The sequence below is a fragment of the Onychostruthus taczanowskii genome, unplaced genomic scaffold (genome assembly GCF_017590055.1).
Source record: "Onychostruthus taczanowskii isolate IOZ18803 unplaced genomic scaffold, ASM1759005v1 scaffold39, whole genome shotgun sequence".
Lineage (NCBI taxonomy): Eukaryota > Metazoa > Chordata > Aves > Passeriformes > Passeridae > Onychostruthus > Onychostruthus taczanowskii.
The window spans coordinates 5,927,579-5,940,952 of record NW_024501348.1 but is presented as its reverse complement, the minus strand read 5'-3'; the positions used below and the strand labels follow the sequence as shown (position 1 = coordinate 5,940,952).

At 35.8% G+C, this 13,374-nt stretch overlaps 1 protein-coding gene across 4 annotated transcripts in view; it reads left to right on the top strand.

Moving 5' to 3' along the window:
* The window catches only part of DOP1A (DOP1 leucine zipper like protein A), a 60,348-nt gene that overhangs the window by 26,134 nt on the left and 20,840 nt on the right, over nucleotides 1-13,374 (top strand). For 2 of the 4 annotated variants that reach the window (XM_041412399.1, XM_041412398.1), the window contains exons 11-18: nucleotides 445-564; nucleotides 2,242-2,356; nucleotides 2,783-2,812; nucleotides 3,215-3,448; nucleotides 5,856-6,480; nucleotides 9,367-9,641; nucleotides 10,273-10,425; nucleotides 12,447-12,547. In XM_041412399.1, coding sequence (XP_041268333.1) covers nucleotides 445-564; nucleotides 2,242-2,356; nucleotides 2,783-2,812; nucleotides 3,215-3,448; nucleotides 5,856-6,480; nucleotides 9,367-9,641; nucleotides 10,273-10,425; nucleotides 12,447-12,547 — 1,653 coding nt within the window. The remainder of the gene's footprint in view (nucleotides 1-444; nucleotides 565-2,241; nucleotides 2,357-2,782; nucleotides 2,813-3,214; nucleotides 3,449-5,855; nucleotides 6,481-9,366; nucleotides 9,642-10,272; nucleotides 10,426-12,446; nucleotides 12,548-13,374) is intronic. The other 2 variants (XM_041412401.1, XM_041412400.1) reach the window with 1 other exon arrangement.

The following is a 13,374-nucleotide window of genomic DNA, read 5'->3' as shown; positions in this document are numbered from 1 at the left end:
TCTTTATGTCTGTGTTCTTCAAAAACAAAATGGACTGAGTTTTCTTGTACTAGAAAAATGAAGACTGCTGCAATAGAGCCAGGGAGTGGGATATAGAGTTGAAGATTTGAATACAATATTTTGAAAGGTGGAGAAGAGAGGGGTATTCAAAGCTGGAGAGGGGAGGAAACTACTACAGGAACAATTATGGCAAAAACTGATCTATTAAAAATGTGGTTAAAAGACAAATATTAACGAAAGGATAGAGGAGAAACCTAGCAATTGTGAAAAACATTGGTATGAGCAGCCTGCCAATATCCTGAGCCCTTGAGCAACAACTGCTTGTAGGGATGGGAGGAGGATCATTTGTCAGTGTTACTTGACAGTGGGTAACTCACAGCGATGTGTAGTTATATAACTTGAAAAATAAGTATAAAAATATTAAATGTTCTTATTTTCTTTCAGCAAACTGAGAGAAAACAAGAAAACAGCAGAATTGATTAAAACTGCCAATCTTCTTTTCAATTCCTTTGAGCCTTATTATATGTGGGATTACATTGCTCGTTGGTTTGAAGAGTGTTGTAGGTAGGTGATAATATTTAATCTCTGTATGGGTAAAGTTGAAGTTAATTTTTGTTTTGTATACTTTTTCTTCAAAGAAGTCAGTCTCATGGGATCATTAAGCCTGTAAGTATTTTTTTTCTCCCATCCCTATAACTTCAACCTTTTGGCCAATTTTCATCAGATGTGATTGTGGGTCTTAGCAATGTGAGTTCTCACAACCCCAGTGTCTGGGTTAAATCAAGAGACAGAATTAGCCCCTCTACTGAAGAGGAGACTCCAGAGTGACCTCAAAACTAGTTTTTGTTCTGTCTGGCCAGTACAGGATTACTCATTGTACAAATTGCTTTTGGTAAAATGGACAGATTTGCCAGACATCTGATGTGTCATCATTTGTCCTGCTCTTTTAGGGAAAAGGAAGGGTGGGGATTCTGTGCATTACAAGCAGGGCTACAGGAGAAAATAGCAAACCATAAATCAGGGAAAGTTGAAAATGTTAACAGGTGGGAAGGGGATGAAGGGACCACAGAAGAGCAGGTTTTTTTGCTGTGGCAAGGGGTAGAGGATGTAAAGATGTCAAATGAAATTAGTAGAATTGTTTTTTCCATTGCTTATGGAATTTCTTGAGAAAATATTAAGATATTTGGACATGAATTTGTCTATGAGCCAAGAGTGTGCTAACTGTGTGTGTGTCTTGGGCTACATTACGAGGACCATGGGCAGCAGGTGAAAGGAAGTTATTTTTCCTTTCACTCAGTGTTTCTAAGGACAGACGTGGAATATTGTGTCCAGCTTTGGACACGCCACCTGAGGAGAAGTGTTGAGAAACTGAAGAGACTCTGGTAGAGAAACTGCTAAGCTGGTCAGTTATAGGACACTGCATTGAAGGTTGAGGTAGGTGAGTTTGGTTTAGCCTGGCAAAGAGGGAAATTGAATGGCACCTTATGATTTCCTGAAAGGCATTTGTAAATTTCATACAGCTATACTTTTTATAACAGCTGATGGAAAACAAAGGACAGCAACAAGTGCTCACTCAAGTGGTCAGGTTGGACTTTGAGAAAAGCTTTGCTAAGGACATGTGCAGCAGTGGAAGAGGTGGAACAGTGAAAGCCAGGAAGGCTGTGGAACTTTCTTGTGAGATTTCCAGAACTCTGCTAGACAAAACTGTGGACAAATTTATCTAGTGTTTTTAGCACTGTTCTGCTCAGTGTGAGAGGTTGATCTAGATGTCTGTGACTTGATTTTTGTGTGTTGGGCTGAATTGCTAACATAAGAATAGTCATCTACAGCCAGGTAACATGCAGGTGAGTATTTCACTACATATAAGTAGTGTTACTGTCAACATGGATACAAAATTGCATCATAGATAAATGAAATGTGGAGAATTGGTTTTGTTTGGATTTTTTTTTTCTGCATGAGCTGCTGTATTATCGAAGTTTTTGTCTTCCATGTTCAATTTTCTTAGCTTGAATTTCCTTATTTTACAAGTGAAGACTGTTTGTTTTACACCAAAAGGGTGGTTACTGCTTTTTCTGAAAGAATGGCATGGGGCCAAATAAGCTACTTAACAGTAAAATGAGAAACTGCTTATTGGTTTATAGTGATTATCACCCAAAATATACAGCTTTGCATTAAGTTACAGAAATATGGTCGATGTAAGGGGAAGAAAAAATATTGTGAAACTCCATTTGAATTTTGCAGGAGGACTTTACATGCCAGACTTCAAACTGGGCCTGGAGGTGACAGTGAGCAATCTGAGTTACCTCTGACAAATTTCTGCTTGTTAGTGGACTTTTTGTTGGATATTGTTTCTTTGGTAAGAATTCCTTTATTCATTACTAACACTGGGATTCTGTATATTTATAGTCTGCAGAAATACTACATATACTTTATTAATTGCTTTTTCTGAAAATATGTTGACATAAATTGACATTTAAAGAAGTTTTTGGTTCATGGTATGATTCTTGATAGACGGTTAGGCATAACTGAAATGGGTTTTATGATGCTTACACCTGAAAGTTTTAGTCTGTCCTCATTTTCTTTTCTGTGTATTCATTGCAGGTATAGTCTTTTGTAGTTTGATATGCTAGTTTAAATGTGCAACTTTCTTCTAAGGATCTTTTAAATGTCATGATAAGATGTACCTTCTTTTTCTGTTGTCAATGTTTAATGTAGCAAAGACTGTTGGAACTGTTTTTTCTATAGCTGTCTTTCCTCAATTCTTTGCTTTCTCATTTCAAAGCCTACTAGAAGTATGAGAGTGCTGTGTCAGGTATGGCAATCAGCCTGTTCTTCCTTTAGCTCTTAACTTGTTCATCTTTCATTCTTAAACTTTTATCTTAAGATTAATAAAGTAATAGTAGCATTCTTCAGCCTTCTTATGATGTTTTTAAGTGTATTTGTTGTATAATGAATGATATGTACTAGTTTGAAAAAGAGCTAAATATATTTCTATTTGTTTTTTACCCAACTTTAAAGTTAATTTTCTAAGTATTTTTTAGTAAAGCATGTATTTCTTATTCTTGGATATTAAGATACTAATTTTCCTTTTTCCATGTTTAGAACACAGTTAAGCAAATGTTAGGTAGCTCTGTTGTAGAGAATAAATTTCAGGATAGAATTTGGTGTGACAATTAACAAGTTTTTATTATTACTTTACTACTCCTATTACTAGGAGACTTACATTGAAATACAGACTGAACACTTGCCTCAGCTGTTGCTCAGGATGATTTCTGCATTGACAAGCCATCTTCATACTTTGCACTTGTCTGAGCTTACTGATTCTCTCAGACTCTGCTCAAAGATCCTCAGTAAGGTTCAGCCTCCATTACTCTCTGCTGGTACAGACGGTATCCTGCAGCTTCCTACTGGACAGAGCAGCTCCATCAAAGAATGGGAAAATAAAAAGGTAACTGATTAGGTTTTGCAGCATCTTGCAAAATTGTTTCTTACGTGGAAAAAAGAATTGGGTTTTGTACAGCCTGTGTTGAACACCCTACAAGTCTTTGATTAGATTTAGATATCAAAATATATGTGAAACCTGGGTAATCAAAATAACTCATGATTGTGGTAAAATTTATTGATTCTTAGGGGTTTTTACCCAGATATAATATTATATTTGTATAAACCACTTCAGAATCAGGGCCTAATAAAAAACTAATCAGCTAAAGTTTGTAAAGCATTTCAAGAGTATTGTGAAGTAAAATTACTGAACTGAAAAGAATTCACCATTTTGGTTAAGTATCAGGCATGCGTAAATTCTCCTCTCACCCAATTCATGTGCATTGGTTTAACACCCATCACATATTTTACTGTCACTGTTAAGTTCTTAGAATAATTTATTAAATAAATAGAATAAACCAGCCAGCAGCTATTTCTCTTTTAACTTGGTCCACTTTGTTTTATGCAGCCGTGGCTCTCTGAGGTATGTTAAGTGACATGCCCTGAAATCCTTGTTTTCCAGCTGAAGAAACCTAAGGAACATCACAGAATAAATTAGGTTGGAAGTGACAGTTGCAGGGCACTGCTAAAAGCAGGGCTGATTTCAAAGTTAGATTTTACTTTAAAGCTAGGTCATGTCACTCAGAATCATATTTGTCTTAATTTTGAGTATTTCCAAGGATGAAGTTACCGTGACTTCTCTGTACAGCTTGTTTGTTTGCACTGTTATTTAATCAGAATTTCCATTGTTGCTGCTTGTGTTGGTTGTCTTGTGATCTGTCACTGTGGATTTCTTTTCAACTGCCTAGTGGGAACTCACAGAGAGCAATAGAACCATCTTCACCCCCTCCACGACTTTTAGCATTCTTTTAAACTGAGTAAATCCAACTCTCTGAGCATCCACTCTACACCAGGAGCATCTGTGGTGACTTTGCATTGGGTATACTCAGTATACCAGAGTTTCTTTTGCACTAAGGAGTGCAATATTCTGGTTGTGGACCTAAAACTGCTGAGCAGAGGGGACTAGCTAATTCCCTTGATTTGGTGACAGTACTTCTGCTAATATGGTCCTAGATGGATGGGCTGCTTCACCAAAGGAGTCCACTGCTGGCTCACATTCCCATTGTCAATTACAACTCCAGCATCCTTCATTCACGATGCTATCCTTATTCTTTCTAACTAATTGATACCTGCCTTGTTTTGTTCTCTTGGGGTTTTGGGTTGCCTTTTTTTTTTCTTTTAGTAAAGCCTGTTTTAATTGAATAATATTGCCCTTTGAGCCTTCAGTGGCCTTCTGCTTCCAATTACAACTGTCTCAGATATATGGCCATGGTTTCTCTTAAGAGATAGTGGAATGATTTGCCATGCTTCTAAACACTTTTAGATTGTATTTTGTAAAGTGGGGTCATCATTTATGTCTCTTCAAACTTTCTAGCTTCTTTCACTGTTTTCTGTGGTAATATCTCAAATTTCCATTCTTATTCCATCTCTGGTAAAGCAAGACATTATTCACTGTAAATAATTATGTCATTATTTTTATTTATTAATGAAAAAGTTTTTCATATTATTACATAAGGTTCAAGTTCTGCATTTAACACAGGTAGTGATTAAAGTCAAAACAACTTCTGGGCCTGTTAGATCTCAGGCAACATCTGCCATCACTGGTAAATGCAAGATTGGAAGTGGGCACCTGCATTTAGGGCCACTGACTGAAGCATTTCTATTTCAGTTGTTTCCCTACCTCACATTCTCACTAAGAAAGAGACACTATGCTACCTACAACTACAGTTCCTACAACTGTAGAGGGCTAGAGCAGTGCAAAAAGCCACTGTGGGTGCTTTCTGAGTAAAAGCCATTCATCTATTTATGCATATTCTGAATTATAAGGAATTAAGACATATAAGTCATGAAGATCTGTTGTTGTTGCAGCAAACTCTCTTTCTCATTTTGAGGAGATGATTCATTTTCTTTGTAGTTGCAAATTATTAGTAGTTTTTAAATGAAAAGTTATATCTTTTTCTAATTATAACTTTGTATTTGATGGCTTATGATGCTGTATAAATTAATAATACCTATGCCTATGTATTTCAACATTCTTTTGTAATAGAGTAGACTTAGTTATGATATGAAAAAAATGTTAAAACCAATAATATTTTAAAAATACTTTTCTTGATAAACTATTTTTTTTAATGCTAGCTTAGTCTGGCAGGCTTACAGAAACACCAAATATCATTTTGCATAAAATGTATCTGTATGAATACATTTAAAACTCTGGAATGAAATTGTTGCTTTCAAATGAAGACACTAATAAATATTGTTTTGCTAAGACCTAAATAACCTATTTTGAACAGCCATTAAACTTTTATATTGCTCAGGTGCCGTCAGTGTCACTTGAAAATCCTAATGATGTGTTTGAAGATAGTGAAAATCCTCCAAGCAGTCGATCATCAGAAAGTGGATTCACTGAGTTTGTACAATACCAGGCAGATACAACTGATGACATTGACAGAGCACTGAACGAAGGTCACGGTGCACCTGGCATCCCTATTGTTGGTAGCACATCCTCAGAGACTGAGACAGCATCAACCGTGGGCTCTGAGGAGACCATTGTACAGCCTCCCTCCATAATGACACAAGGGACAGCAACTCGTAGTGGGAAAACAGTCCAAAAGACTGCAATGCAGTGCTGTTTGGAATATGTCCAACAGTTTTTAACCAGATTTATCAACCTGTATATCATTCAGAATAATTCCTTGTCTCAGCCCTTAGGGGCAGAGCTTCCGGTAGACCCCACTAGAGCGCAAGGACAGAGCACAAAATGGGACAGAGAATCACAAGACGATGCTAAGGTGAAGAAAACAAACAAGAAGAAAACACCAAAAGAATACCTTCCTGCCTTTATTGCTGCTTGTCAGCTCTACCTTGAATGTTCGAGCTTTCCAGTTTACATTGCTGAAGGAAACCGCACTTCAGAATTACATCCTGGGAAGCCTGAAGTTGGTAAGCTGCACTCTCATTTGTTCTTTCTTTTTCGGATAATAATTTTTATATTTCTGCCAAAAAATTCAGTGTGATAGTATCATGTTTTGTGTGTGTTATTGTTTGCTGTTCCTCTCAGAAATCTAAATTTTCTTCTGTGTCAACTGGTTTATGTTTGGAAACTAAATTATTTTCTCCTGGATTTTTAAGAATATTTCTGGCACAGAATTTGACAGTAATTAATATTGGGGTGAAAAATATAAATTATGCAAATCGAAGCCTGAGACTAGAATCTGTGTTGTTTAGTCTCCCTCTTTACTGTATGGATCCACAGTGTTTTTTTTGTCATACTGCAATAGCCACAGCTCACATCAAATACATTTTTAGCTTCCTTTTGTCAACTTTGGATTGATGTGCACATTGATCGCTTTGGCAATGAATGGAAATTGTAAGCTACTGACCAATAAAAATCATACCAGCTAAGAAATTTAATGTATTCTACTTTGCTCCTCTGAAAGGCACAGTTCTTGCAAACAATTCTTCTATAATTGCATTAAGAAACAAAATTAAAATGGTGAGTTTTGGTGGGGTATGGATGTGTTCACAGATAATGAAACTATTCAGATACTTGCATGATTAAAATACTGACACTTATGGATTACTGTAAATTGTGACATTTTGGGATGAACAATCCTTTTTACAGTTTGTAAAGTCTTCAATTTACAGTTTCAATTTTGGATCCACTTCTGATCTGCAGTCTGAGAGTTGCTTCTTAGAATGTTTTCATGGTGGATGTGCTTGGAACATGCAAGAAATAGTAGCACTAATTTTGTCTACTGTCACAGTCATCTCTGGTTTTATTTTTTTCTAGGAAACTTCCTAGTTGCAGCTTTTTGTTCTTATTTACAATTTTCAAATCCAGGCTAAGTGTGAGCAGTGCTTGGAGATGAGTAGCTTTTTGGTTTTGGAAGCAAGCATGCTAATTTAACATGACTGCTTCTGTTTCTGTGGTCTTTAAGATGTGTTGTTTATGTTCTTCATTATAGCCAGGAACAGCGCATATATTTGACTTTGTAACATCCAGACATGTAAAATATTTGTCAGTTGAAGGCAATTTGGTTATAGCTGTTTAGTAGTCATGAGCATGACAATGCCAAAAATCTAATATGTTTTATAAAATATCTATCTCAGAATATTTGTGCTTTTATAGCATGACCCTGAAAATGCTAGATGTTTATTTATTTATTTCTCCCCAACAGCCTACAAATGAGTGTTGTGTCCAAAGACTAAAATGTCAGCTGTTTGCTTATTACTTTTTGGTGCACATAGCATTTGCTTATTACTGCCTTGTGCACTGTAGAGCAGAGAGCCTGTAGAGCTTGGGTAGTGTGTGCTTCGTATGAGGGCAGTGCTTCTAGGAACCCCTTTCACTTTCAGTAAAAATGTCTTGGATTTATGTTTCTTGTTCATCATCTGAACATTCCTATTTTTTAGCTATCATTTTGAGTCTATTAAACAGTGTAACTTTGAAGAATAAGCATCAATTGTAGGTGGGTAAAACCAACAGGAAGGATTTTGTTTCAAATGTAAATATCTGTTGTATAGAATGTCAGGGCAGATGGGAATAGTTCTGGGCCTACTTCCCATAACACAGAATTGCACTGGAACAGAGAATGGAAGAAGGTAGTCTCCATAATTCTCACACTACCCTATCTATTGATATGAGGCTTTTGTACTGCAGAAGAGGCTGTGTTTGTTAAAGGGTTCCTAAATTTGGAATGTGTTTTTGAAAGGTTGCATTAATTATGTGACCCAATGGCTCTTAATCACTGGTCAGTCTGTTTATTTGAAGGAGACAATTGATATTTAATGTAATTGTCCTTTAATTCTGCTGTATGCCTAATTTCTCAGCTATCTTTAATTGAAGAAATTAAAAAGGGAACTGAGTGAAGCTGAAAACAATGGTTATATCTGTACACTCTAGAACACAATATAGAATTGTTAGGTATATTTAGACTCCAGTGAGCTGTGGATATAAATTAGAAATTGCATCATTCTTCTCTTGATTCTAAAAGGGTGCTGTATTTGTGCCTATTAAATAACACTTCTTCACTTGTATCTGGTTCTAGATGTATTTGCCTTTATAGGAACATGATCAATAGACTCCTTTTGAAGTTTTAAGAGAAGTTAGTTTGGTATCTCTAAAATAAAAGGATGCAATATTCACTGTGAGAATTGACTGTGAACTTTGGAGAAAGACACTTCCAGTATCAACCCAGAGTATGGCTTGAAAAAGTGAGAGGACAGTAAAAAGGGGGAAGCAACCACCTACAGTGGAAACAAAGCATGATCTAATGGATCATACCTCTGCACCAAACCATTAATTTTCACAGACTTCTGTGAAACATTCACTTCTGTGAATGTTACCAGGCAAATCTATTTTTGTCAATTTAAAATTAGTCTACATTTATATAATATATTATATTATCCTAGGCTCTATAAAATATATTACAGAATTATTCCAGACTACTATCTAGGGTGTTAAGGTTAACCTTTGCAGGTTTCTGATTGCTGGGGAAGAAATTTGTGACAAAGAAAAGTGAATGAAAGGATGTGCTAACTACTAAAATCCAGTTTTGTCTGAAGCAGAAAATCATCTGAATGCATTTCCATAAAATTTTTTTCTTCATTTTTGATTACTGAATGTTTGAAGTGATACAGTATTGCATTCTTAATTGGATTATTTTTAAGATACATCAGGAACTATCTTCCTCTCGCATATATTTTCCTAAATCGGCAGGTTAAAATATGAAGGGACAATTGCACATATAATTATTGAATACAAGAGGAAAATTCCATAATATTTCGATTGTTAAATAAATGCATAATCTGTGATTTTTGTTTCAGACTGTGAACAAGTACAGCCTCCACTGTGGCTACAGACTTTAATGAATGCTTGCAAGCAGGCAAGCAATTTCAGTGTTCAGGGTGTTACTATTTCCCTCGTGATGGACTTGGTTGGATTGACTCAATCTGTTGCTCTGGTCACTGGAGAAAATCTGAACAGCGTGGAAACGGCTCAGCCTCTTAGTCCTAACCAGGGAAGAGTGGCTGTTGTCATCAGACCTCCTCTTACTCAAGGCAATCTGAGATACATGGCTGAAAAGACAGACTTCTTCAAGGTTAGAGTCTATATCTCTTTGCTGTTTTCTTTAGACTTTTTCTGTCTGGTGAAGAATAAGTCTTGGCCCCTTTACCATCTTTGATATGCTAAACCAAATTTTCTTGCTGGACATTTTGTAACCTGTATTTGTAACCTGTGTTAGAATCTAAATGAAATACACAGAAGGTTTTCTTCTTGCAATTCTCTTACTGACCACTTGTATGAAATTCCTTGTTTAATTGAGTATTTTAAATGTATAAACAAAACCGGATTGAATAGTAGCATTAATCAGCAAAGGTATAAAACTAAGATGTGCATAATGTAGGACTATGTAAACAATTTTTGCATTTGTGTAATTCATGTAAGAAATCTTTTGCAAAAGATAATCAGCAGCAGAGTATATTATGTAGCTAATTATATTTCAATGAAAATTTATTTCTGTTTTGACTCCTTAACAGGAGTTTTTTATGTAGTAAGTTATTGCAGTGTTTTGAACAGTTCCTTCTGCTCATATAAAAGGAACCATATTACAGATTGCCTCTTGGTCATCGGGTGTCATCAGATGTGATGACTCCCATTGTTGCATAGAGCAGAACAAGGCATGATAGTCATTCACTTGTCTCTTGCAACTTTCCTTTTCATGTACAAAGCATATAGCTTTAACTCTTTGGGACCAGCTTGGTGATGGAACTCCTCAGCATCATCAGAAGAGTGTGGAGCTCTTCTACCAGCTGCACAACCTCGTCCCATCTTCCAGTATTTGTGAAGATGTTATTAGTCAGCAGCTGACTCACAAAGACAAGGCAAGTTGTTCATGTATTTACTTAAAGATGAGTAAAGTATATACAGAAATATATTGAGATAAAAGACCCCTTAGAGTAGGGTATGAATAACTTCAATATTGAAGGAAATATTGCCTTGCATTGTTTCAAATGTTGTTTTAGGTCTATGATGAGTCTCTAGTTTCATTCTAGACAGCAGAGATTTTTCACCATTCAGCAACAGACTTATGCAGGAGACTTTCTCTCTTATCAAAGTCATGTGATGCTTCCCATACTTAAAGCATGTGCTTAGTTTTTTGCTGTTGTTAGTAGGAGTTCTTGTCATGACAGGTACTTTACTTATTTTTTTTTTCCTCACCTAGAAATTTGTTTCACATAGAGGTTGTCAATTTGACATTCAGCTTGAGACCTGGGTAGTGCTTTAAATTTCAGGTATATGAGCTATTTTCACAGCTCCAACAGGATGAATAGTAGGGAATTACTTTCTTACACATTCTAGCAACTCGTGGTTGTATGACTTCAGGAGTGCTTACCTTTTTGCCATTCTACCAGATTTACCAGGTCAACCAGAGTGAATGTGAGCCACTGTCAATCAGTGCAGTTCACAGCTTGCCTGCTGTATTGTTGAAATTGGTGATGATTTTTAGTGTCACCTAGAGTGGTCTGTAAACTGCTGTGACTGTGGATGTAGAACTTGCTCATTTCTGCCTACCTTCTGGAGAAAACAGTAATTTCTTACATCTTCACAGCATGGATTGCAAGGGTTTACATGGAGTCATCTCTGTGTGTTTGGGAGTTGGTATTTTCACTCTATTCAATAACTGTCAATTCTTTTGTGTAACTGTAAGCATTTTGCAGCAGTCTTGTGGATTATTTTCCTGTGAGAAACATATTTTTCTAAATAGAAGTGATGTTTGCTTTACTTTCTAGAATGCTGCTGTCTCTTTCAGTTTTTGTTTTCGGTGTGGAGAGGTTGTTCTATTTTTAATCTGTTTAACATAAACTGTTTGTCTTTTTCATAATTTTCATAGCTTTTACCTCAAGTTTCCATTATTGTCGCAGATATTGCATAGATAAGAAGCTGTTGCAAAGCTTCTTAAGTTGTATGATGTAAACTGAGCCTGGAAGTATGCCAGATTGTTAGTGGTTTTAACAGTTTTTAGTTTTGTCTAACTTTGGTTAAAGGTAAATGTGCCTACAGTTCATGTCCTATAACCATATATTCTAACAACAAACAAGTTAAAATCTCTGTCCTCTTATCTTTGCTTATCACCTAGTAATTTAGTTTAAGCCCTTATAGTACTTGAAGTAATTTTGATTATTTATTTGATGTAATTGTCCTGATTGCTGTGCTTTGTTCACTCCTACTAATGCTTACTAGCTTCCTTGTCTTTTGGATGAAGCTGTTTTTATACAGGTGTTCAAGTCATGTCATGACATTTACTGTTGTTTACAACCTTGCTGGAATAACTCTTTGCATGGATCAGCCTCAGTAAAGAGAGAAACAGAACAACTGTTACTTTACACCATTTTTACCATTAAATATCCTGAGCTGGACTTCAGTGATCCTTGTGGGTCCCTCCCAACTCAGGATATTCTATGATATTCTGCATATTATTACTATGACTGTGTTAGTCATTATGAATCCTTTGGGCAGTAAGCATGTCCTATTTGTCCAGTTTGTTTCAGAGTTAAATTTTACATGTTAGTGAAGAGCTCGTCTACATATCTAGATAGAAAATTATTCTGTTTCTTTCTAGTATGGCAGTAATGGAATGAAACTAAGTTGACTAGGAAGAGACAGGCTAAACTTTAAAATTAAGGCACGTTTGAGATAGGAGAGAATCCTTTCATGGTACTAACTCACAGGCAGCTATTGTTGGCTACTGCTGCTTTTAAGAAAAGTAGTACTTCAACACATAATCAAAGAAGTAAATTTTCATTATATCGTATATAATTTAGGATGCTGTATGACTTTCTTTTTCCAGTTCTTACCAGAAGTTTTACATTCTGACAAATCTAACTTATTGTTTGGTCCACAGAAAGTAAGAATGGAAGCTCATGCCAAGTTTGCAGTGCTATGGCATCTCACACGAGATCTTCATATTAACAAATCTTCTTCCTTTGGCCGCACCTTTGACAGGTTGGTGATTGCAAGTCTGATTAAACTGAAATAATTTTACTCCAAAATCTTTGATGGTATTATGTGGGCAACATAGGGCGTTGAAAATTTGAAGAACTACAGTGTAGCTGTGAGAGGAAGGAAGAAGGACAAGAAATGAATTTGTGGACAGGAATTTGTGTTAGACAAAATTGTTTTCACAGTGATGATTATGTAAGCTGTAAATTTTCCCTGGAAGCTATAAAGAGTGTGGGGAAGGAATGGTCACTATATTCATTAACCATCACTGTGGTGTATATTAAGCCTAATATCTGAGTTCTTGCTCTGTTTTGATAAATACAGAAGCAGGAGAGAGAAATCAATCCAGAATTGAATTACATTAAGTAGAAAGTAAGAGTAAAACTAAAAATAAATTAAAAACCAAATTGCAAGCAAATGTTAAAATATGAATTCTTTTGTTTAATCTGTGTTTTGTGTAAGAGGTCATTATGGCAAGCAGCAGAGGATTTCTGTTTTGTGTTCTGGTATTGGACTGTCTTCTTAGAAAAGACTGAGGATCTGGACTCTGAACTACTCTTGTCTTCCTCAGCTAGCACAAATGTAGAAAAGTGTTTATTTAGATTTTGTATTGCATACTTAGCTATAAAGTGTAGAGTAAAAAGGTTATTTCTTTGTCTTATGCTGTCACGTATTGCATAAATGGTGATAATTTCTGTGCATACAGCTAAAAACTTATGTACATGTACTACTGGGGAAGTAAAACAGTAGATAAAATTCAGAGTCCAATATATATGTTGTTTTTCCATAAGTCTGAAAAGGATTCTCGAGGCTAAAACTGTTAAAAGAAG